The sequence below is a fragment of the Argentina anserina genome, chromosome 3 (genome assembly GCF_933775445.1).
Source record: "Argentina anserina chromosome 3, drPotAnse1.1, whole genome shotgun sequence".
Taxonomy (NCBI): Eukaryota; Viridiplantae; Streptophyta; class Magnoliopsida; order Rosales; family Rosaceae; genus Argentina; species Argentina anserina.
The window spans coordinates 33,581,472-33,605,128 of NC_065874.1; the positions used below are offsets into that span (position 1 = coordinate 33,581,472).

The window sequence follows — 23,657 nt, forward strand, 5'->3', positions numbered from 1 at the left end:
AAAACATCGCCGGAGTCACCAGAATTTCTAGAGATATCTCTGGATAACATGACACTTTTGGCATTCCAATTTCCCTCAACAATGAACAATTTGATGAACTGAGGCTACAATGGCTTCTAAGACCATGAGCCCAATCGCGCATGACCGTTGCACCGACCAGAAGTAGTCTAACGCCTGAGAATTGATCAGAGCACCGTTTACTATTTTTATTTTTCCTTCATGCATGGATGATCAGTGACCACGGGTGGTGGAACAACCATGAGATGATCCCTCGAACGCCCTCGGTGTGTCATAAGTTTGAAATATGGTCGATCGACACTAACAAATGTGATCAGAATATATATTTAGGAATCCCGTAAAAATTTCGTCAGTTTTGAACATGGTTTGACCGTTCGTACCTATAGTTAACAAAAAAAATAGGCGTTTTGACATATTGAAACTTCATTGACCGAGGCTTTGCTAAATAAGTTTCCTCAGTGTGACCGTGCACGATAGGTAACAAAAATTAGGTGATTTCAGATATGCAAACGGCTTTCAGTGTTCGCATCTTTGTAATGAGTCCTCCCTTAGGACATATTAGTGGTGTTTTCGGTTTTTACCGAAAATTCCGACAGTTAAACGAGGTCTGAATTGGATGAAATTTTTACAAGGTCCCTAAATATATATACCGATCACATCGGCTAGTGTCGGTCGATCCCGAGAAGTTTCATTCATATAGTCGCTTCATAATGTGATAGTTTTATTATAAACTTAATATAAAGGTTATGATACATTAGTGGACACTTCGGCGATCGTTAACTCCAGTTCGAAATATGGTTGATCGACACCATCAGATGTGATTAATATATATATTTAGAGAACCCGTAATAATTTCGTCAGTTTTGGACATTGTTTGATCGTCCGTACCTACGGTTAACAAAAAAAAAGACGTTTTGACATATTAAAATCTTCATTGATCGAGGCTTTGCCAAATGGGTTTCCTTGGTGCTACTGCACACAATCAGTGATAAAATTAGGTGATTTCAGATATGCAAACAGCTCTTAGTGTTTGCATTTTGGTAATGGGTCTTCTTTTATGGCATATTAGTGTTTTTTTTTGTGTTTACCGGAAATTCCGACGGTCAAACGAGGTCCGAATTGGATAAAAATTTTAAAATGTCACTCAATATATATACCGATCATATCGGCTGGGGTCGATCGATCCCGAGAATTTTCCTTCATATAGTTGCTTCATATTATCATAGTTTAATTCTAAACATAATAAAATATGTATGGATAATATTTTATAATTGGCGGGCTTTTACGGACCGAGTCTTGCGGACTTTTGGCGGACGGATCCACGGACCGGGCCGGATTTTACACCTCTAATCTAAGTCTGGCCCTCTACTCACTGAAGCGGACTTTGGCGGGCTCTCTCGCGGGCTATACCGAATAAAAGCACATCTGACTTGCGGGCTTTTCCGATCTGCAGGTTAAATGATGAGGCCTAATTTTCACCTAGAAAATCTCTACATGTTAAGCGATTGTGGTAACTTTTCTTGGAGAGTACCCAATGTGAAAAGGACTGAAAGCTCGATATGATTTTACTGAACGAGAGGATGACAGATCCTAATAAGAAAATTTCACATACTGATATCATCTATGAGAATAAATATTGGAGTATAGTGAACTGTACTAATATTAGGAGCTCCCCACCCATGCACTAGATAAAAATGGATGCATCACTTGCCACCTATAGATCACACGTAATGCAGCATATACAACGATATATACAACATTATCTATTTTAACTAATAATTATTAATCTCTTCATCGTAAAAACTGATTATTAATCTAATGCACGACTCCTGACTCTCCACTCAACCCTCCATATGTTTTTGTCACTTTGCGATTTGATTATAATCAAACAAGATCTTAAAATCCAGTAAATTAATGAAGCTAGGTTAGGCTATGGAGATTCGATCGAATAAATTAGTAATTAGCACCAGATTAAACTATCGATAAGCTGGCAGCTGGTAATGAGATTAGTGTTATTTTAAAGTCTAATCAGACAATAATCTAATGCAGTTACACGTGAATAAACACGTTAAGTAACAGTAAATACTGTATGAATCGAGAAAGAAGGGTTAAAACAAATCGGGATCCATTATGAATTAGGCCTACGAAATTAGTGATTCAATTGAGTTTTGAGTACCTTTCAAGCTCAGTTACGCATACGTATCAACATAAATAATTTGCTAGCTAGTAGATGGCCTAATTAAGCATACCCTATAAACCAATACAAAGTAGTAGGAGAGAAAATCATTTTGGTTTATTGCAACTTATCAATTTGAAGGTAAGAATGATCTCATATGAAAAAAAAATTCACATTAGGTATGTAAACAAGATTTATTTGTCATTAAATATGAAAGTATGATGTCTTCGAAAAAAAAGAGTATGACAGAGTAGCTCACACTTGAGCTTGTTTATTAGGCGATCGCCATAACCGTACAAGACGTGATATGTTTATAGAGTCTCTTATTTTCAACAACATCCTAAGTTCCTAACAAAGTAGATTTGACCATTAGGTTAAATTTTTATAACTGCAAGGTCTTGATAAAATCGTGAAAGGTAAACAACATCAACCCAGCCTGAAGAAATAGTTGGTCAATCTCATATCAAATCTGGATTAATGGCTGTAGTAAGACAAATTCAAGAACAATGAACATATAATTGATGTTGATTTAACGTGATTTCTTTGTCTTTTTCCCTTTCTTATCAATGTTGCCCTACTTACTAAACACCAATGGACCCCCAAGAAATAATTGAGCAAAGCATCGCCGTATAAAATGAAAGAACTACTCGTAGCAGCATTGCTTCCCCACTAATTTGGTCAGATAAACCTTTTTTTTAAGAGAAATTCTTGGACGGGGCAAACTCACCACCTGGCAAATGGGTCAGACCAATAATAAGATGACACCTGTTTATTTTCCTATGTCAGCATTGCAGAAAAAGCACTGCTGGAATTTAAGAAAACCAAAACAGAGTATGAAATCCGACCAAACTCTAATTTTTTCTTGTCATCATCTTTCACTGCAAATCTGAAATCATTTCACTTGAGGATTGTTTGCTGGCATAATAGCTTTTCAATATATGCTTAGATCTGCTCATCATGATCGGTTGTATTCATCCATCTAGAATGAATGAATAATGGTAAAAGGTTAATTGCATTCATATAGATCTGCCCAGATTTTTTCAAAAGATTTTGCCTTTATGGGTCAAAGGTTGATTGTTGTTCGATTAAAGCCTAGGGGATATTGATTTTAACAAATAGTGGGAAGATTGCTTCACATTCCCACTGAAAGTTCCTATCTTGTTCTGGAAATTTTTGTCTAGAATTGAATGATAAAGATAGAATGATGATGTTGCAGACCTTAGAAACAAAAAGATGGAAGATGCCATCTGGCACCGCTTGAGCTTTGAACCATGGCGTCTCTGGCACCACCACCACTCCCATTCTCAAATCATCATCATCCCTTCTTCCCAAACACTCCCTTCTCACTCCAAAATCTTCACTCTCTCTCTCCCACACAACCCATCAAAACCAACAACCCACTCCAAGACCTCAGCCGCCTCTGCAACTCCAGCAACCTTTCCACCACCCTCACCGTCCTCCAAACCACCCACTTCCCCACCTCCCAGTCCCTCAAAGACGCCATCGACGCCACCGCCACAACGACATCCAAACCGGCCGCAAGCTCCACCACCTCGTCTCCCAATTCCCTCACTTCAAACACGACACAGTCCTCAAATATACTTGCAGTGAAAGATGATGAGAGGAAGAAATTGGGTGAGGGGTTGGTCGGATTTCATCCTCTGTTTTGGTTTTCTTGAATTCCGGCAATGTTTCTTCTGCAACGCTGACATGGAAAAATAAACATGTTTCATCTTCTTATTGGTCTGCCCCATTTGCTAGGTGGTGCGTTTGCCCCACCCAAGAATGTCTCTTTCTTTAAAACACCAAAACCTATTCTTTCGGAGACCTTGAATACTTAATTGGGACAATGATAAAAGAAACCATAGTATTCAATTGTCAGCAGATTAATCTATATATCCAAGCATAAAATAATTCCGCCTAGATCATTCTGATAAAAGATTATTTCTTTATGATCAGTCTCGATCTCCAAAAGACTTCTGGTATTCTATGAGGGTGGATGGAATATACTCAGAAACAAAGTTTAAAATATTAGTATATATATATATATTTTTTAAATTAGAGATATTGGAGATATATCAATAATATATGAGGGAATATATTTTTAACTTTTTTATTTTTTTATTTATCTTAAAATTTTAAATAAAATTGATGAATAGATGTTAACTTCATCTACTATGTAACCTCACACACCATCATTGATGAGCATTGATCTTCACATATGAGTATTAAACTACAATGTATGTTTTTAAGAGTATAAAAAGTGTTTTTATTGTTGTTATAATTTTTTTACAGCTCTTTTTGAGTATCTATAATGCATGGTATGTGTTGAGTAATAAAAAAGTTATTTTATTTCTTGAAAAAATAAAAAGATACATCATTCTAAGATATAGTTGTAATTTACAACAACAAAAATATCACGAAAATATTGGGAATATGATTTAAAATCAGAAGTAGGAGGGAGCTGAAGGTTTGCAATAATTTGGTCACTTGCTCTTATTCCTGTAGTTTATTTGTATCTGGGCATGTTACGTGAAACGTACTAATCTGAAATAAAACTATAAAAGCAAAAGGCTTAATCGGTCGAGTTCGAAGTTCTTCGTCTCTGCATATAACATTATAACCCAATTCAATGGGACATGCATGCATGTTAATTACAAACAATTAATACCCAAGCAACTAATGTACGTATTAATTCCAACGTACAGAAGATAGCAATGACATACTAAGTACTAATTCGGTCGAGATAAATACGATGTACATCGATCACTAACTCAACAAATTAACTAATTAATTAATTAACTCATTGGTCATTGGTGGTCGTGTTTAATTTGTAGTAAATCAGTTTGTTGGAAACAGAAAGTTCAGCTCAGTATCATTCAGTATAGTCACACAGTCGCTCGTTATACATGCAATTGCGAGTCAAATTCGATCACAAAATACTAGCTAATTGTGACATTGGAGATGTTTATTTGATAAAAGTTCCTGCCTTATGAGTTATGACCGACTCAACACTTTTCATTTGCATCAAATGATCTTGTTTCTTTCCTCTTGTAAAGTCGCTATCTTTAATTCTTCATAAAACAGGCCCCAAACGATTAGCCAATATACCTAACATTCACCCCCAATTTTATTAAGTCTATGTTGCATATCAATAGGGAGCTAGTATTTGAAAAGATTTGAAAATCACACAATCAATTAGCAAGGACTTTACAAAGTTCTCCTACTTTACTACGCAGCAACTATGCGACCGTTTTATTAATAAAGGCACCCAAGTAATTATTTTGTGTATCCGCCAGTGACATGTAGTGTACACATTCAATCATATTACGCTATTATATAATTAACATGCATACGGTGAAAATGACAAAATTTTATTTACATATAAGTAACCAATCAGAAACAAATACAATAAAAAATATACTAATAACATTAAGGAGATATGACACGTGAGATATATGTCGGGTATATATAACAATTAACACTCATTAAGTTTTTTAGATGGAAAGCAATTTTTAAGTTTTGTACTTCATTACGTAGCAATTATTTAATTTTTTTTATCTAGTTAACCTACATATAGAAGCAAATTTGACAGAAATATTTAAAAAGAAAATAATTATAAACATTAAACGAAAGATATATTTTGTTTGTCCGTTTTTAGCTGACATCAGACCAAAAAAAATTTTTAGCTGACATGTTAGATATGATAAGCATTGCTCTCTTTGATTTCAATGGATAAACCATAAGTCTATAACGTATATTAGACTTTTCATACAATATTGGAATTCAATCTTTCTAAACGCAATAAGTGCAATGATGAAGATGAAGTGTATTTGTAAATTGCATGGTGTAACTATCAAACATCATATTCATTTCAAATGAATCTCTAGAACTATCAACTTAACAATCGAAAACAAGTAATTTAAGATATTATCTCTCTATCATATAAATTTTTTATTTGACATCATGCTGTATTTATTAATGAAACCGTAAAATACAAAAAAAATATATTGAGCATCAATCTTATTATGTAAGAATATCCCGAAATGATATCATGGTCTCTACAAATCATCCTTCATTTGGACGATGGAAATAGAAACTACAAAACCTTCCCCCAAATAAAAATGGCTCCTTCTGATCAGGGGCACAAAGGTGTCTGTGTCAAAACCAGCACTCACTGCACCACAATAACAGTGGTCCAAACAAGGGCATGATAGTCAAGCTTTCTTTCATCCTTGTGAATTGTGGTCACCCTCCCCACCAAAAACCTAGCTTCACTCCTAAAAATGGGATTAGATTATGTTCTTTCTAGTCCTCTGCTGGCTAACGTGTACACAATCCAGCCATTTCTGTTGCTTTAAAAAATTATGGTTCTGCTTCCTGCCATCAATTATATGTGCAGCTATTTCTCTCCTTGGACTTATGGCTTCCTCTGTTAATACTCCCACTCTTCAAGGGCATAATGGTTACATAAAACTACATGCACTGCCAAATCCAGAGAGACTAGATTTCTGGTTTCTATGACTTGTGATTGGCTGCATCAGTGAAAAGAGAGGAAGAGAGTTGGTTTTTATTGTTCTCTCTTCTTTATTATTATTATTATTATTATTATTATCTCCCTTCACTCTCTAGCGTGTCAACGAGAAGACCACCACTCCATAAACAGCTGAAGTAACAGAACCTGTTGGAAGAGAGAAGAAGCAAATTTCTCTCTCTAGAGATAGAGAGATTTGCTGCTACAAAGTTTAGTTCATAGTTCAAACCAGAACAAGATAAGAAGGTCCGTTTCAGTTCTACATGGTTCTGTTCTTGCTTTGTCTTTATGCTTCTTTGGTGTCTAGAGTTGAGTGGTTTTGGTTTGATTTCTTATGTTATCTCTTGACTTGGGTGATTGATACTCCACAATAGAATAATGGGTACTTGGTAGATTGAGTGAATAGTTCTTTGAGTCTCTGTTCATCATACTTTCCTCTGTTTCAGAAACTACTTTTGTATCAGAACTCAACTCATCCTAATAAAATCTGTAGGGATTTGGCTTTGGGGCAGCTAGGAATTCTTGGTTTGATTGCTCTTTTTTCATTAAAGGTTGTATCTTTCTTTTCTGGGAATTTGTGCAGGGTGAAAAAGACTGTCTTGAGGATTTGCTCCACTCCTCTTTTCACGAAGGTTTGATTTTGATCTGGCTAGAAATAGTGAAAGGAAGTATCAAGGATCATAGCTAAAGAAAGTTCGGATCTTCTTTTTTTCTCCTGAAAAATTTCGAGCATTTGTATGAGATTTTAGGAAGAAGGAAGCAATGGAGTCCGATCTTCAGCAGCAACATCATAAACCACAGCAGCATGTGAATTCTAGTTTATTGCGGTACCGATCAGCACCGAGTTCTTATTTCGCAAATATATTGGATACAGAATTCAATGAACCCTTCTTCAACCGAGCCCCAAGCCCTGAAACTGAGAGAATTCTATCTCGGTTTATGTCTGGTCAAGGTGGTGATGTTGGAGGGACAGAAGAAATTGTACCACATCAGAAAGTAGCTACAGATCAACAACCACAGTTTTTAGTGCCTAAGCTGGATATTGAAGCAGAAATGATTCAGCAGCAGCAGCAGCAACAGCAGCAGCAGCAGCAGCATCAGCAACAACAACAACAGCAGCAGCAGCAGCAGCAACAACAACAGCAGAATCATATGAACAGCTATACTTCTCAGGGTTTTTACCAAAATCCATCTCCAAAACCACCTTTGCCGAATCAGAATATGGTGTCATCTGAATGTGCTTCTGCTGCTGTTTATCCAATGGGGTCAAATCAGTTGCCTCCCATGAAAACTGGTGGTGTCACTCACTCAAATCTTATTCGACATAGTAGCTCTCCTGCTGGACTTTTCGCCAATATCAATATTGATGGTATATTATTTTTTATCTCCTGTTTCAAATTGCCTTGTTCTCAGTTTAGTACGTTTACGTATGAATGAAACAGCTTACTTTTGTTTTGGTACGGAAGATTAAAGTGTCATATGATAAATCAATTGGATCTATAGTGATTAAGAAATGATCTTAGTACGGGGGGGGGGGGGTGTTTCTGATGTTGCACTTCACTTTCATTAGCTAGAGCTAAAAGAACAAATTCTAATTGCAGTATACATATTTATAAAGAAACCATACTATTGATTTATTTACTTCATCATATTTAGATTTAAAATAGAAATTTTACCCATTTTTAAATGATCCTTAATGATTCTTAGCAATTGGCAGTGGCAGGGTATGCTGCTGCATTGAGAGGCATGGGAAATGTTGGAGCGCGTAATAGTACTAATGAAGAAGCATCTTTTTCTCCTGCAACCAGATTGAAGAATTTCTCATCAGGGCCACCATTATCTACTTCTAGCATGATGAGTCCAATTTCAGAAGTTGGGGAGAAAAGAATGAGATCTAATAATCAAGATCCCAATGGAGGTGGGTTTAGCGAAGGTCGTGGTAACAATTATGCCTCAGGTTTTCCCATGGGTTCATGGGAGGAATCTTCTCTTTTGGGGGATGACATCATTGGTTCAACCGGCTTTAGGGATGATGATGATGATGTGAAAACAATTACTGGCCTGAATGCTTCAGAAACTCGGGTAGCTTACTTCTGTTCCTAGTCTGCTTGCTTGTGTTTACCTGTAATATTGTTCTCACATCATTTGTTGTCTTTCAGAATTCAGAAGCAAGAAGTCGCCCTCTGGCTCATCACTTGAGCTTGCCAAAAACATCAGCAGAAATGGCTGCCATTGAAAATTTCTTGCAGTTCCAAGATTCTGTGCCTTGTAAGATTCGAGCAAAGCGGGGTTGTGCTACACACCCTCGAAGCATTGCTGAGAGGGTAATACTTATTTTGTTTTAATAGCATTAATTTCATATTTTGCCTTGAGTATCCCTTATGTAAAGTTTGCAAAGGCATATTTATGATAGTAGAAATGCTAAATATCCTCATTTGCTGAAACAGGTCAGAAGAACCCGAATCAGTGAACGAATGAGGAAACTACAAGAACTTGTACCTAACATGGACAAAGTAAATATTTCATTCAATTATCTACATACGACTCTGAACTTGCTAGTTGCTACATTGTGAGGACAATGAACTCAAACATCTCTAATGTCTTTCTTTTCAGCAAACCAACACAGCAGACATGTTAGATTTGGCTGTTGACTACATAAAAGACCTTCAAACTGAAGTCCAGGTACATTAAGAAGAGTAAAACCATGCCCAAAGTTTGTACTTCCAAATTAATATATTGATCTTTCTTCTGCTAAATGATTTCAGACACTGTCAGAAGCTCGTTCGAAGTGTACGTGTTCAAGCCAGCAGCAGTAATAACACCAAGAAATCTAGGGGGACTTGCCTATTTTTATGTACAGGACCATTAGGACTTGGGAAAATAGAAAGCAATGCTGGACCTCTTTCTTCTGCTAAATGATTTCAGACACTGTCAGAAGCTCGTTCTAAGTATACGTGTTCAAGCCAGCAGCAGTAATAACACCAAGAAGTCTAGGGGGACTTGCCTATTTTTATGTACAGGACCATTAGGACTTGGGAAAATAGAAAGCAATGCTGGACCTCTTTCTTCTGCTAAATGATTTCAGACACTGTCAGAAGCTCGTTCTAAGTGTACGTGTTCAAGCCAGCAGCAGTAATAACACCAAGAAGTGTAGGGGGATTTGCCTATTTTTATGTACAGGACCATAAGGACTAGGGAAAATAGAAAGCAATGCTGGACCTCTTCTGAACTGGAAAAAAGTGATAGTAGGTTGTTATTTATTATGTGGGTGGAGGAGAAATGAAGGGAGATGCTAAAAGTTGCTGTAAGATCTAAACCCATTAATGACATTATAGGAAGCAATTGCAAGCTGTATAGTAATTCTCTTGCTAGATGTGACATTTCATTTATTAGCTGTATGGAGCTCAAACAATGTGGATCTCTCCCAGATTGCTTTAGCTCCACAGCCTCCACCTCCACATTCTTGAAGAGTTGAAGTGATAGGGATATGCCGTATCAGTAGGCAGCTCCATTAAATAACTTATGAAGCATATAAAATCAAACATGGTTCTTTTTAATTTATGTAGGCATAATTGGGTAAGCTTGAGTGGAGCATCTTAATACTTACCTGTTTAGAAAGCTTGTGCCTTTTGTTTTGGCCATTTCTAGCATCAAAATCTTTCTGGTTTTACCCAGTTGGATTTGACATTGATTTCTCCAATTCTGATTACTTTCATGTACTTTGACTTTTGTTTAGTGCTGTATGAATTGAATGGTTCAGGCAGATCTAGGTTCCATATGCAATTATATATTACCCCCATTTTTCAATTCTTTTTATTATAGAAAATGGTTCTAGGTCTGTGGGGTTGGTATTGAGATGAAGTAGGGCATTTGCCTTTATGTATAATAAAAACTCTCTTATTTCAGTTTCTGGATAAAGCTCTCTCATTCCCCTCTTAGGACTTTGGAACACAAAATGTGCTGAACTGGTTGTTAAAAAAAGAAAGAGGAACATGCATGATTTGTTTTCTTTTGCTTATACCTGCAGTTTTCAACTTTGCTTATGAAAGCAAATGAAGTGGGATACATTTGAGTTTGAAGCAAAGAAATAAGAAACCAACTATGAGTTGCCTTGGTGAAGAAGGGATTGTAGTTGTTGAAGCTAGGCAAGCTGGATTAATGGATGAGTTATAAGTTGTTATATATCCTTATTATTTGGCTTCAATATGCAAGTGATTTCCATGTCATAACTGATGTCATGTTCATGTCCTCCCAAATTGCCTTTCCTTGCCCATGAAAGATGTTACTTGTTTTATTGTTTTCTGTAAAATAGGAAAATGCCCTTATTGTTCTTGTTCTTACTTGTTGGCATTTGGTGATCTTGGCCACAATGAGAGGAGGAGAGGACAACCAGCTGTACTATACTGTGGGTACCTTGAAGTTACATGACTTGAAGTGGGGGAACTTTTTCCTTTTCTTCTAGCAACATCATGAAGCTACTGCTTCCCTTATCCCCAAGTGGTCAACTGAAAACAGCAATCTATTGATCCTAGTTTGATGAAGACCAAACTATGTTCTTAAGGTAGATTGGAGAATACTAGAAATCTCTAAAGCTGTGTGCTAGTAGTTGGTCACGTTTGAAAAATCAGGATAACATCAGACCCATAACCTTTTGTCCTTGCAATTTTTCTTCAAGGCAACAGTAAATTATTGATCTTTGATTTACTGGATGAATGTTTTCTTGTCCACTTTACAACAAATGTTCACATGTTGTGATCATATTATTAGCTTGACAATACCAATATTGTTGTGGTAAAAGCATTTAGATCTTAATAGTTACTCGCGATATAAGTAAAGAAAAGTAAATAGAAACACAAAAGATTATAATGGTTCATCTAAAGCCTATAGCGGTAAGCGCCTTTAGATCTTATTAACTACTTGATCATCCCCTACTTGCTCAACTTGTTCCACTTGAGTTTGAGAATCTTCAACTGATCGTTTAGCTAATGATATCTCAATTGTTTCTTCATCTTTTTCAGCAACAATCATTTTCACCTTGCTATTAGCTTCTACATTTAATGGCACAGTCTTCTCATCAAAGACAATGTCACTGCTAAGCACCATTTTCTTGTTGATTATATCCCACAACTTATAACATTTTATTTCTCCATGAAAACTAATAAACACACATTCAAGAGAATTTGGTTCCAGTTTGGTTCTTTCATCACTGGGAATATGCGCATAGGCATTGCATCCAAATATTCTCAAGTTGGAATAATCAACTGGTTTTCCAGACCATACCTCCTATGCACACTTGAAGTTAATAGTCTTTGAAGGTGATCAATTAATCATGTAACAACCATGATATACATGATTATGCCCAAAACACTTCAGGAAACCCTGCATGAAGCCTCATACTTCTTTCCTCTCTCCAAGAGATTTATGTTCATTCTCTCTGCAACACCGTTTTGCTGGAGAGTTTTCTTAACATTAAAGTGTCTTGTAATGCCTTCATCCTTGCAGAATTGTAAGAACTGATTACTTCTATATTCACCTCCATTGTCGATTCTCAACACTTTGATTTTTCTACCCGTTTGGTTCTCAACTTCAACCTTCCACTACTTGAACTTGGGAAAGACCTCATCTTTTGTCTTCATAGAGTAAACCCAAACCTTTCTTGAAAAATCATCTATGGAAGAGACAAAGTATCTGGCCTTACCCAACGATTTTGTTGATGTAGGCCCCCAAACATCTGTGTGAATATAGCCTAATACTCCTATGGATTTGTTCTCATTGCTGCTCACTTTGAATGATACCTTGGTCTGTTTCTTGAGTGTGCAATACTTGTAGAAGTAAAGGCTGTAACTCATTACCTCTTCTAGCTTATCTTGCTTGTGTGATTCTTGTAGCCCCCTCTGACTCATGTGCCCTAGCCGTCTGTGCAAGAGCTTTGTCTTTTCTTTTTCTGTACAAACTGATGCTCTACCTACTATTGTAGAACATGTGAGTTTAAACATATTATCATACTGTAACACACTTTTCATATAAACCATCTGACCATTTCCAACTTTGAGCAGTCCATTGTTACCTTTTGCTCAAATTTGGAATGTGTATGACCTTTCCCAATGTTCTGACAATGCCATCATATATTGAGATCTTTACTGTGTCGATTCCCATGATTCTACTTGGTGAATCATTCCCCATCAAGACTAATATGGTGTTCCTCTCTTCATATGTGTCAAACCAATCTCTGTGTGCACACATATGGTTTGTGTAGGCTGTGTCCAAGGTCCAATGTCTAGGCGCGCCGGAGCTAGTTGATATTGCAAGAAGTTCTCCATCATTGCTATCATTCCCAATAACGACATTGGCTGAGTGGGAGCTTCCTCCAAGCATATGTGCCTTCTTGTCCTTCTATTATTTGCAATTTCTTTTCTAGTGGTCGGGTGAACCACAAACGAAATAGCCTTCCTTCTCATTTTCTTTGTCTTTTCCCTTGGATTTAGACATGCCATTTTCTTCAAATCCACCACCTCTACTCTTAGACCTTCCTCTCTCCTTCCCTCTAACACTCAATCCTCGTGCTTAGGAATTATATTCTTCCCTCTGCATCTTGATATATTGTTCCAGGCCCTCACACACTCTTGCAAGTGTGATAGTCTCTTTGTTGAATATCATGGTGGTCTTGAAGTGTTTGAATGATGATGACAAAGATTGCAATAGCATCATAGTCCTCATATCCCATCTTTACCCTAACTTTCTCCGAGTTAATTATGCAGTTCTAAAACTTGGATATATGATTAGTAAGATCATCCCCTTTCTCCATCTTGAGGCCAAAGAGCCGTTCCTTTAAGAGTAGATTCTTGTTGATGGTTGTACCCATATAAATGCCTTGTAGCTTGTCTCATGCCTGTTTTTCTCCTCTCCGATCTGAAGCACGACATTATTAGCAAGATGCAACTCAATGCAGCTCTTTGATATCTTACACTTTTCCACCCAATCTGCGTCATATATTTTTGTAGGCTTTGATTCTCCAAGAGCTACATCAACCTTATGCTGAATTAGGACGTTCCTCATCTTCCTCTGTCAAAGCGTGATGTTGTTCTTGCCATTAAATAACTTTATAGACGCTCTCACCTCTCTTGCTTCAACCATTATTTTGCTAGTTGACATCGCAGCGTAAACCATCTCTTGATACCACGTGTTGTGGTAAGAGCCTTTAGATTTTAATAGTTACTGGCGATATAAGCAAAAAAAAGTAAACAAAAACACATCAAAGTTTATAGTGATTCAACCAAAGCCTACCTCTATTTTGATCTTTCTTGAGATATTTACTAGTACTGAAAAAATATAGGTACAAGTACTTATTACAGACCTTAACTCCTCCATGTCTAGCTCCCATCTCTCTATTACTCTTTTACTCTCTTTAGGTTTTTTGTTTCACACACGACCTAAAACCCCCTGCAGCCCTATTTATATCAATAGGGGCTGCTGATACAATTTGGTTTAGGATTCTTAAACCTAATAGACTTACAAATCATAATAGAACCCTAAAAGACTAACATTATGTTCTTAACTCAAATTTGTCTGCTGAATCCTATGGTTCCAAGTTGTATCAATGAGCCAATAAACACAACAAATAAGCTCAGAAAATTTGTTGGGAAATCGGAACATGAATGATCCGTGTGGTTTGGGTCTTACTCAACACAATTTATTTGGTTTCAGACATCTCATCCTTATAGCATGTGAAGTTGATCATTATTGATACATATCTTAGTTTTAATCATGAGAAAATTTTAGGAATGTACATGAAGTTTTCTCTATTGAAAATTTTTGGTTTTTTAATTTCTAAAACTATTACATTAGTATATGATAGTTTTAGATCTTAACCGACCAAAATTCTCAGTGGCGAAAATTTCATGCATTGTTCTTAACTTTTCTTTTTCTTTGATCATTGTTGTCCATGATCTCTTAAGTGATGTATGTGACCATTGTGACGATATAGAGTGGGATCCTCTTCTAATGAGAGATTGCCTAATATTGCCCAATAAGAAGATCTGGGCCATCCATTGCTAATCAACAGCCAAGATGAGCTCAATTGTTAAAAATGTCTCATACCCTTCTCTCACCCAATTCCCTCTCTGTCTCTCTCTCTCTCTCATTCCCAACTGTTGGACCCTTTGTTTCCTCTCTTATGCCCAATTGCTAATTAACAGCAAGATGGCAATCTCTCTTCTCAGTAAACTTTTTAGTCAGACTTGTGTTTTTGAAGTCATAAAGGATTAACAGAGAATCAATTCTCTTGTCATTGTTATAGTGCCACATATGGTTTTGAACACGATTCACAAGTTTTGAGATGGTGAAATTTGAAAAGATTAATTAAAGTCAGATGATTCAAACAAAGATGAATTGAATTCGGAATTGGCAATTTGGGGTACTCCTGCATGAGAGGAGGGAGATGGAGAAAAAGAAAAAAGAAAAAAGTGGATCAATGAGGAGGAGGCCAGAGACAGAGACATCAGTTTATAGTCTCTGCCAGAAGAGAGAGGGAAGAGAATAACAGAGACATCGGTTTATAGTCTCTGCCATAAGAGAGAGAGGGAAGAGAATAGAGAGAGAGAGAGAGAGAGAGAGAGAGAAGATTGGTTTTATGCTTGAATTAAAGAACAAAAAAAAGATGGGAGAAAAAAATTTCGGGTATGGCCGTTGGTTAACAGTGGATGGCCCATATCTTCTTATTAGGCAATATATAGTCACATATGTGTTTCTCAAAGCTACTTTTAGTTAAACCGATTTTTTGGGTAACACTTGCATCCCAACTTTATGTGATAGTTTGATATGACACATCCACACTTCTTAATGAATATTTTGGTAAATTTGACATTTATGTAGCTATTCCAAGAAAAAGATGAAGATAACCAACATTTGGAAGTGAATCCTTATGTGATCTGTATTTCCTACACCTCCCTTTGGTTAAGACTTAAGAATGAACCTATTAAGCTTTGGTCTATTGCCTATATATCTATTTGTGACTACTCGATTATGAGGTTCCATCTAATGGCGCCAATTTGGTGGCCCTACTAAACGGGCTGGTAGCGTCATGTAGTATGTGTGAAAAGAATGGTGGCTTTAGTCGAATGAGCCATATGCATAAGTGATTGTGGTTGTAGCTATATGATTTCTTAAGTCGTTGAGAGGCATAGTTTGACTAGTGACAATAAAGGTGGTACACTAGATGAGATGAGCAGAATTGATTGTGATTGTAGCTTTATAATTTCGTAAGTCGTTGAGAGGCGTAGTGTGACTAGTGACAATAGAGGTGGTACACTGGATGATGAGTAGAAGTGATTGTGGTTGTGGCTATATGATTTCCTAAGTCTTGAGAGGTGTAGTGTGATTAGTGACAATAGAGGTGGTACACTGGATGGGATGAGTGGTTGGACTTGTTCTCATGGCGTCGGCTTTTAGAGGCGACATGAGTTAACTGCAAGTTGGATTTCATGTCATGAACTCATGATATCAAATTCATCACATGATAAGAATCAAAACCCTACTTATTTCAATAATTAATAATGTCAGAAAATGTACGTTCATTAAAAAATTGCTCCAAAATGATCCACCTAACTTGTCGGAAGATTGTATTTGTGTTAAATTCATGACGTATTTTCTTTATAAATATGTGGATTAAATGCACTTTAGTCGTGTCAGAATTTCTAGCTGTACTAATTATAGAGGATTCGGTTCTCATGATCTTAAGATGTAATTTGTAACAAAAAAATAATTTAACATCATTTCCTAACTTACGAAATGAAAGCACAAAATGATAGACTCTAATTGTAATATATTAATAGGAAAACAAATACAAAAATCAAGCAACACAACAAATTCTCAGATTCAGTTTCCTTTGAAATCAAACTTCCAAACTTAAAAGACCAAAAATTGTTACTCAACCATCGTCCAGACACGAAATTTGTTTAAATAAACTTATTGTCAACTAGCATGATGACACACCTGACCTCTATCATCCTGCCCGAACAGTTCGTAAACACATAATTATCATAACGAATATTCAAACTACAACTTTCAAAACTAAAACGGATGAAAATACCTGAAGAAAAATCCAAATAGCTAGTCCCATTGAACTGATTGAAGAACACAGTAGGACAAGAAAATTCAAAAGGACTCCGTTCTCCTCTTGGAACGTTGCGCCAACGGTCATTACGGTTTCCCTCTCATTTCAAATTTTTTTGAAATCACAAAACAACGAAAAACCACCCAAAAAAAGAAACCAACAAACAAAACAGGAAACCTGAATTCACTCCCAAATTTCCAACCTGAAACATCAAAAACGTCGTCGTCTCTCTCTCTCTCTCTCTCTCTTCTCTCTCTTCTCTCTCCGCCCTTCATGCCATGGAAGACTCCCCCTACCAAGAGCTCCGATTCGGCTTGGAATCCACTCGGCTCCGTCTCGGCTCGGCTTTCCTAAGCCCCATCCCCTCCCCCTCCACCCGGCGCCTCTCCATCACCAGCGCCGAGAGGAGGCCGAGCCGGTGCGGAGTTCGCAATGCGCCCGCGGCGGCTCGACAGCTGTCCTGGATGTCGCTGCAGGGGTGGCTGGCCGACGCGGACGAGGCCACGTCGGCACGAGCCATAAAGGGGGGCTTGGAGCCGGACCAAGCCGTGGCTTGGGAGCTGTTTACCCCAATCCAGAGGATTCTCTTCGTCGCCGTCATCAGCGTCGCCGCCGCCGAGTCCAAGAAGAACCGGCGCATTGTGGAGCTGAAGAAATCTGTGGAGTTTAGGGTTAGTAAAGAATTGGGGGTTTTTTATATACAATTGGGGTTTTGATTTAATTGTGGATTTCAATTATGGGTTTTGATTGAATTGTGAATATTTTAACGGTTTCTGGATTAAAGATTGGTCCTTGATGATTTTGATTATGTGTATTTATTTGGGTTTTGATTATTTTAGCGGTTCTTTGTGTTTATATGAAAGATTTGGTTTTGAATTAGTACCATAAATTTCAATAAAGGTCTGTAATTTACAACAATATTGGGTATTTGGAACTTTGCATAGTACATTTCATTCTTATATTATTTGCATTTTGGTTTCTAGAACCCTCTTCTGATTTGATTAAGAACTTTCAGCAGTTTGGTCTTTGTATGATATGTGAGATACTGGTTTCTTTGAAACATTATTGTTGTAGTGATATTGAGATGTCTGAATGAAATTGACACTGCATAATTTACTGATACTATGATACTTTGTGTGTGTGTGTGTGGTGTGTGTGGGAATTTGTTGCCTACTTGGTTCAAATGGTTTTCTGGAACTTCATTTCAGGATCAGGTGTTATCAAACATGCAGCACAAGCTTGACAGTCTGTGCGCGCAGATAAGTAACATTCACCAAACAGGAACTGAGACTATTGAGACTCCGGACATGTGCCCAACGAAGGACATAGAAATGCAATCCAGTGATTCTTTTGGTTGTGATAAAATCAAATTTGTTGATTGTGGTTGCTGGCTTTGTGATCAGCATCGTGATATTTCTCAAGGTTTGGTGGTAAGAATTACTTCATTCTAGATTGGTTTGGTTTCTCTGGTTGATAAATGTGTTATCTTGTCCAGTCATTCTAGTGTATCATCGTTTTGCTAGTCATTACAGCTCTTGAATTTTGTTGCATCTCTTCATTTTGTAACAGGGCAGTAATGACATGAAAGGATCCAAGGGGTATGAGATACTACAATATAAAATGTCTCTAGAGCATGTAGCAGAGCAAGAGGAGCGCCGCATGTCTGATTTATCAGACATAGCATCAAGTATCACATCTGCTGCTGACTTCCAGGTATGTAACACTGTAATTTTAAAATACTGTATCCTTTAATAAACCATTATCTTGATATAAAGTAGTTTGTGTGTGAGCCCATAGTTTATACTTTATAGAGATCAAGACTGCAATGTCTAGTGACTAAATTTTCATTAGAAATCTCTATATTGTTCAAGTTCTTAACATCTTCTGTTGTTTAAGCAACTTTTCTCTTTTGCTGAAGCTTAAGTTGTAGTGTACATATATTTTTGTAGTAACTTTTCCATTAATGGTAGGTTAGAATTGTTCTTATTAGTTAGTTGTAATTGTAGTTAAGGGCTTGTCCTAGTTGAAATGGATTACTGATGTTGAATGTGTCCTGTAGTCTTGAACCACTGTTTTGGTTGCTGTTTATTTAATCAAATAGCTCGCAATTGTTTTGATATGCCATAGTTTATGAGTTTCAATGGATTGGTTGGAGGAGACCTTCAAAATTCTGAACTAGCCAAAATAAATATAGGACAAGAACGTGCATGATATTACAGTGAGCGCGCAACTTCAGTGAGTGAAACTGAAATATAAGCTTCTCCCTTTTGAAATTATTGGGAAATCTCAGAATTGTCTGTTCATTTACTTCTTCTATTTTAAATTTAGATAACAAACCCGCATAACATGATTTCCAAATAACTCCTTAGTCCTTACTCCATTTGCCTGCAAAAAGTATTGGAATTGGCAGTGATACTTTATTTTCTTTTCATGTCTTCAACATAAAATTTGACTACCTGATGGTGATATATTAGTAAAAGAATTGTTTAGAACAGACATGATTCCCACCGTATCATGAATCATGTCATTGATGTGCTTTGCTGTAATGTACACAGCTGAACAGCTTAGCTCTCGAACAAGACATGTACAACCTCAGAAGGGACTGTGAAGAGAAAGATGGGACCATAAGAGAGCTAACCTCTTTACTCCACTCATCTGAAGCTGCTGGTTCAAAGGTAAGTTCACTCTCATGTACTACTATTCTTCTTTCATTCCAGTATTTCCCTTGATTGATCTGGTTCATCGTCTATTATTTGACACTTGACAGAGAATTGCACAGTTGGAGGACATAATACGTAGGAAAAATTCAACAATAACAAGACTAAAGAGGGACATGGCTGTTCTGGAGCAAAGAGTAAGAAATTTCTGGGAGAAAAAAGCTCTGTTAGAAATTTGAAAATTAATGCTTTTTTGAGTTAATTGTGTGTTTTATATAAATACAGGTGGTACACCATGCAAGGCTTCAGAGATCCTCGTACTCTTCTTCCTTAAGCTCAGATGATTCAGACACTGCAGACCCTCTTCCAAAAGGTCCGCACATGGCAGACAATTTGCTCTATGATTTGGATAGTACTACTAGCCCGTCTTCCGATTCAGATAGTTCCTTCCCTGTGAACAGAACACGTGCTCTTGTTTCTAAAACTCCAGAGATTGCTACAACTCTAGAGACTCTTCCTCAGACTTATGAGTCTTCTTCAACAAGCCAGAAATCAGCACCAGAGAAGACACCAATTTCTACATCAGTGGCTCCTTTGAAAGAGATAACTATGAATTCAAGCCATTTACGGTCGGTGAAGACAAAATATCAACCAGTCAGTCCAAGACGGCAATCCCTGAGTCTAAAATCTCATCAACCAAGTCCCTTATCTCCTTTTTCAAAGAGACCTCAAACAGCAAATCCAAGTTCTCGACCAGCAAGTCCCTTATCCCCCTTATCAAGTAGATCTCAGTCAGCCACGACCTTTAAAAAATCCAGTACATCCCAAACTTCGAGGCCAAGGCAGTTGTCAGCTGGTGGAGATTCAAAAGTGAGTAAAAAGCGTTATCTGCCTCTACGAAAGGAATCAAAGAATGCTACTCCACAGAAGAGATGGGCTTAGTAAGGTATCACGCTTTTACCTTTGTTCAGTACTAAGCTATATCTGTGTCCTTTTGGTTTCTCTTTCAAATGTTCTGTGAATATCACTGTGCTTGAACTTTGAACAACTAACCTGAAAACTAAGTGTTTTGAACTTAGTCCGCTCTCTAAAAACGAATGTATTCATGAACAGGGTTGCAAATTTTGATTTCTTTCAGAAACTTTTAAATTATACCTGAAATGTTCTGTGTTATCCAAACTATTAGCTTAGATGATGACCACATTCTCATCCATCATCTTCTTTGCCTTTTGTAGGTTGATGTGGAGAATGATACATGCACAATTCTGAGTTTGTTCATTCCAGATGAACATGCTTTTGAGAGTGATATATACAATATACAATCAGGCTAGTATATATTATAGGTGCTGGTACTGTTGCCATAATGTTAAGATGTTGCTGCTAAACATAGAATTGCAGAGCTTGCAGTACTTAGGTGGACATGTTTTATTAGTTCAATCTGCCATGGCTCTTTCAGTTGACGATGATCTCATTACCTAAGTGGTTTCATTATGGTTCAGACAGCATTGTAATGGCAACTTGTGGTGCAAGCCAATTCTGGGTGCAATTTGGGAACTAAATCATCCCATAGATGTTCTATAAAGGGGAGAGAAGGGAGTAAGAATGATGATGTAGATGATGACTTGCTTTTGTACCATATATATTTCATCGTTGGAATCTTTTTTAAAGGAACATAATGGAACAGCAGCCAAATTTGAATTTAATTTTCTGAACAATTGAGAGCATTGAAAAAGTTTACAATTACAAAAAAATCAAATCTCAAGCTAGTCGTTTCCACACGGCCTTTCTTTGGTTTCTCCTATAGAGGATAATGCTTAGGCTACACTACATTACAAAAGTAACAATAAGGCCAGAAATATATCACTTGATGGTTGAAGCAGCAGTGAAGCACTATACTCTAGGCCACTGTGGACTCACAACCTGCATAAGCAAATACTTCATAAGACAGTAAGAGAAATGATCTATCACAGTCAACGATCTATATTGACAGCGAATTCAGTGTATGGAATACGTTTCGATTTCTGGATTTAGGCCAAACAAAAACATCTATATACTGATTGTGCAGCCAATAATGGAGACAAATATATAGAAAGCGTCGAGTGAGGGATCTTCATACAGTCTTTACTTAACTCAGAAAAACAGATAATTAGGCAACTTAAACATTTGGACTACCAAACAACATACCTCATGTTTAAATAACAATTTCAATTAGCTTACTAAGAAAACATAGCATATTCACAAACCTCGAGAGTACTAAACACCAATCGCATTCGACTTGCAACAACAGATGGTTCCTCAGCATGTCCAACTACTGCCATTTGCTCTAGTTGAAGAGTCTTTACGGGAAGCCTTCAACAACAATAAAAATTAATGAAGCAAAATGGTGCACCATCACAAACTACTGGTACAGAGAAAGGCCAAGTGCAGTTAAATACTCTATAATCTCAGCATGAAGCCGTAAAGGAATATAGAGAACTGCCTAAGATGTATCAATACATCACACGAATAGCAAATGGTATGCCTGAACTGGAATATCATGATTAATTAATGAACTCCCAGAAGCCAATAAGAGCTTCGAAAAAGTTCTACAGGTGAGTAATACTAGCATGACAAGCTCAAGTAAGGAAATGTCATAAGCTGAAAGCATCTTACCACGCCATTCCCCTCAAGTAATAAGCATTTGCTATGACTGCACAAAAGCCTTTCCACTTGAGCCTTTCCTCATCTGACACTGGCGGTGTGGATGACCATCTAACTATTGTCGGTTGAGGAGTACACAGGATGGTGATAAATATAATGCTCAACCACAAAATGCACTCATCAATCTGCACTAGATAATGTGACAATCAACCACAAAGATGAACCTCTTAGTATCAAAAAGAAAGTGGCTACCAACTTCATATTCACGACCTTCGACAATCACGTATATGATAACGTGCAGTACAATGTTGATAAGATGTTCAAGTTAAACCAGGAAGAACAGCAGACTTACCTCCCCTGATGCAATCTTGGATTTCAAACTGGTGCTTCCACCATAGCACTCCATTGCTTCAATTTCAACCCCGGATAGCTTCATATCAATAAGCTCTTTTCTTAATCCCTCATCTGTGCATCCCAGTGCATAAGCATTCACCCCAGCACTGATGAACTCCTGATTAAAGAAACCCTTTTACTACTAAACAAACAAACCAAGCAAACCAGCTCTCATGAAAACACTAAGTTCAAGAAAACCACGCAATATACTTTCAAGTTGTCACCTCCTCCACGATCAAGCACATTCCTGTACCTCCTAAACAAACTGATTGCTATGTTTCGCGATGATCGATACTCGTCATCTGATGGAATGGAATCATGCATCTGGCACTGTAAAGGGCAACATCAAAATACATCACAGACTTAACCTTTAAAAAAATATATTCCCTTTTCAAACTTTACGAGAAAGAGCGTAACTTGCATAAGCACTTACTAGCCATTTCTTGGTACTGCTCTGATGATTTCGACTCTTCCAATAAAACGAAGAAGCAGACAACATAGAACTACAAGGAGCTCGAATTGTGCCAAGACAGATTGAAATATTGCTGCTCAAGGAATTGACATGTGTATTCTTACATGGTAGTATTGTCTCATTTAGTATATGAGAATCTAGATATGTAATAGCTCTTGGAGCATAAACCATCATCATGGTTGAAGTTGTACCATGACAGAGTATCACTAACCTTCACAACCAAAACCCACAAACCCAACATCAGAATTCAGAACTGAGCCAAGAAATACAAAATCCACAACAAAAAGCAACACAAACTCATCTAAATAAATGAAATCCAGAAAAGAAAAGCTTACTTGTTAACTCTGCTCTGTTTCTTTCTCAAGTTTCCTTGGGAATCAAACAAAGGTCGACAGAAATGAAAAATCCATGCAAAGTGAGGATTAAGTGGATTATGTCAAGTGAATATTGAGAGGATCTGAGGCCACGAATTATATGGATGGCTATGGAGATTCTATTTTCAGATTAATTCTGGCTGCTAGTTGATCTCTGGCGTTAGAGAATCTTCTTCTCTTTTTGGCGTAAGAAAAGTTTGATATTCTTTGCAAGAAAGCGCCGGTAACGACGTCGTTGATTAAACTGAAAATAGAAGCTCTGCCGTTTCCTTCGTTCTTTTT

General features: G+C 37.2%; 3 protein-coding genes and 1 long non-coding RNA gene across 9 annotated transcripts; 2 read left to right on the top strand and 2 right to left on the bottom strand.

The window, feature by feature from the left end:
* Positions 1–6,303: 6,303 nt before the first annotated feature.
* Positions 6,304–9,936, top strand: LOC126789431 (transcription factor bHLH122). Of its 5 annotated transcripts, XM_050515584.1 has the most exons (7): positions 6,304–6,974; positions 7,312–8,097; positions 8,446–8,810; positions 8,888–9,052; positions 9,176–9,241; positions 9,342–9,410; positions 9,494–9,642. In XM_050515584.1, exons 2-7 carry the CDS (start codon positions 7,491–7,493, stop codon positions 9,542–9,544), a joined length of 1,323 nt encoding a protein of 440 aa, XP_050371541.1. In that variant the 5' UTR covers positions 6,304–6,974; positions 7,312–7,490; the 3' UTR covers positions 9,545–9,642. The 5 variants fall into 5 exon arrangements, with proteins under 5 accessions (XP_050371541.1, XP_050371542.1, XP_050371543.1 ...); XM_050515585.1 differs by lacking the exons at positions 6,304–6,974; positions 9,494–9,642 and adding an exon at positions 9,814–9,936 and having other exon boundaries at positions 7,006–8,097; XM_050515586.1 differs by lacking the exons at positions 6,304–6,974; positions 9,494–9,642 and adding an exon at positions 9,654–9,792 and having other exon boundaries at positions 7,006–8,097.
* On the bottom strand, positions 9,665–10,630 carry LOC126789457 (uncharacterized). The gene is made up of 2 exons (XR_007671527.1): positions 9,948–10,630; positions 9,665–9,787 (listed from the first exon to the last, which is right to left on the bottom strand). It is a non-coding gene; the product is annotated as an uncharacterized LOC126789457 (long non-coding RNA).
* Positions 10,631–17,117: 6,487 nt separating this feature from the next.
* On the top strand, positions 17,118–21,091 carry LOC126787551 (uncharacterized). Its single transcript, XM_050513412.1, has 7 exons — positions 17,118–17,510; positions 18,048–18,269; positions 18,409–18,552; positions 19,395–19,514; positions 19,607–19,693; positions 19,782–20,442; positions 20,732–21,091. Exons 1-6 carry the CDS (start codon positions 17,118–17,120, stop codon positions 20,436–20,438), a joined length of 1,623 nt encoding a protein of 540 aa, XP_050369369.1. The 3' UTR covers positions 20,439–20,442; positions 20,732–21,091.
* Positions 21,092–21,254: 163 nt separating this feature from the next.
* On the bottom strand, positions 21,255–23,657 carry LOC126789445 (uncharacterized). 2 transcript variants are annotated; one of them, XM_050515600.1, is made up of 7 exons: positions 23,337–23,657; positions 22,963–23,212; positions 22,740–22,859; positions 22,489–22,647; positions 22,149–22,321; positions 21,740–21,845; positions 21,260–21,416 (listed from the first exon to the last, which is right to left on the bottom strand). In XM_050515600.1, exons 2-7 carry the CDS (start codon positions 23,176–23,178, stop codon positions 21,387–21,389), a joined length of 804 nt encoding a protein of 267 aa, XP_050371557.1. In that variant the 5' UTR covers positions 23,179–23,212; positions 23,337–23,657; the 3' UTR covers positions 21,260–21,386. The 2 variants fall into 2 exon arrangements, with proteins under 2 accessions (XP_050371558.1, XP_050371557.1); XM_050515601.1 differs by lacking the exons at positions 22,963–23,212; positions 23,337–23,657 and having other exon boundaries at positions 21,255–21,416; positions 22,754–22,859.

Excerpts from the sequence above, each read along its gene's own strand:
- LOC126789431 (XM_050515584.1), top strand. The coding sequence starts at position 7,491 with ATGGAGTCCGATCTTCAGCAGCAACATCATAAACCACAGCAGCATGTG. Across the intron at positions 8,098-8,445 it reads CGCCAATATCAATATTGATG|TGGCAGGGTATGCTGCTGCA; the intron begins GTATATTATTTT and ends AGCAATTGGCAG. Across the intron at positions 8,811-8,887 it reads TGAATGCTTCAGAAACTCGG|AATTCAGAAGCAAGAAGTCG; the intron begins GTAGCTTACTTC and ends GTTGTCTTTCAG.
- LOC126787551 (XM_050513412.1), top strand. The coding sequence starts at position 17,118 with ATGGAAGACTCCCCCTACCAAGAGCTCCGATTCGGCTTGGAATCCACT. Across the intron at positions 18,553-19,394 it reads CATCTGCTGCTGACTTCCAG|CTGAACAGCTTAGCTCTCGA; the intron begins GTATGTAACACT and ends TAATGTACACAG. Across the intron at positions 19,515-19,606 it reads CTGAAGCTGCTGGTTCAAAG|AGAATTGCACAGTTGGAGGA; the intron begins GTAAGTTCACTC and ends GACACTTGACAG.
- LOC126789445 (XM_050515600.1), bottom strand. The coding sequence starts at position 23,178 with ATGATGATGGTTTATGCTCCAAGAGCTATTACATATCTAGATTCTCAT. Across the intron at positions 22,648-22,739 it reads GAGGAGGTGACAACTTGAAA|GAGTTCATCAGTGCTGGGGT; the intron begins GTATATTGCGTG and ends TTCTTTAATCAG. Across the intron at positions 22,322-22,488 it reads CCAAGATTGCATCAGGGGAG|ATTGATGAGTGCATTTTGTG; the intron begins GTAAGTCTGCTG and ends TATCTAGTGCAG.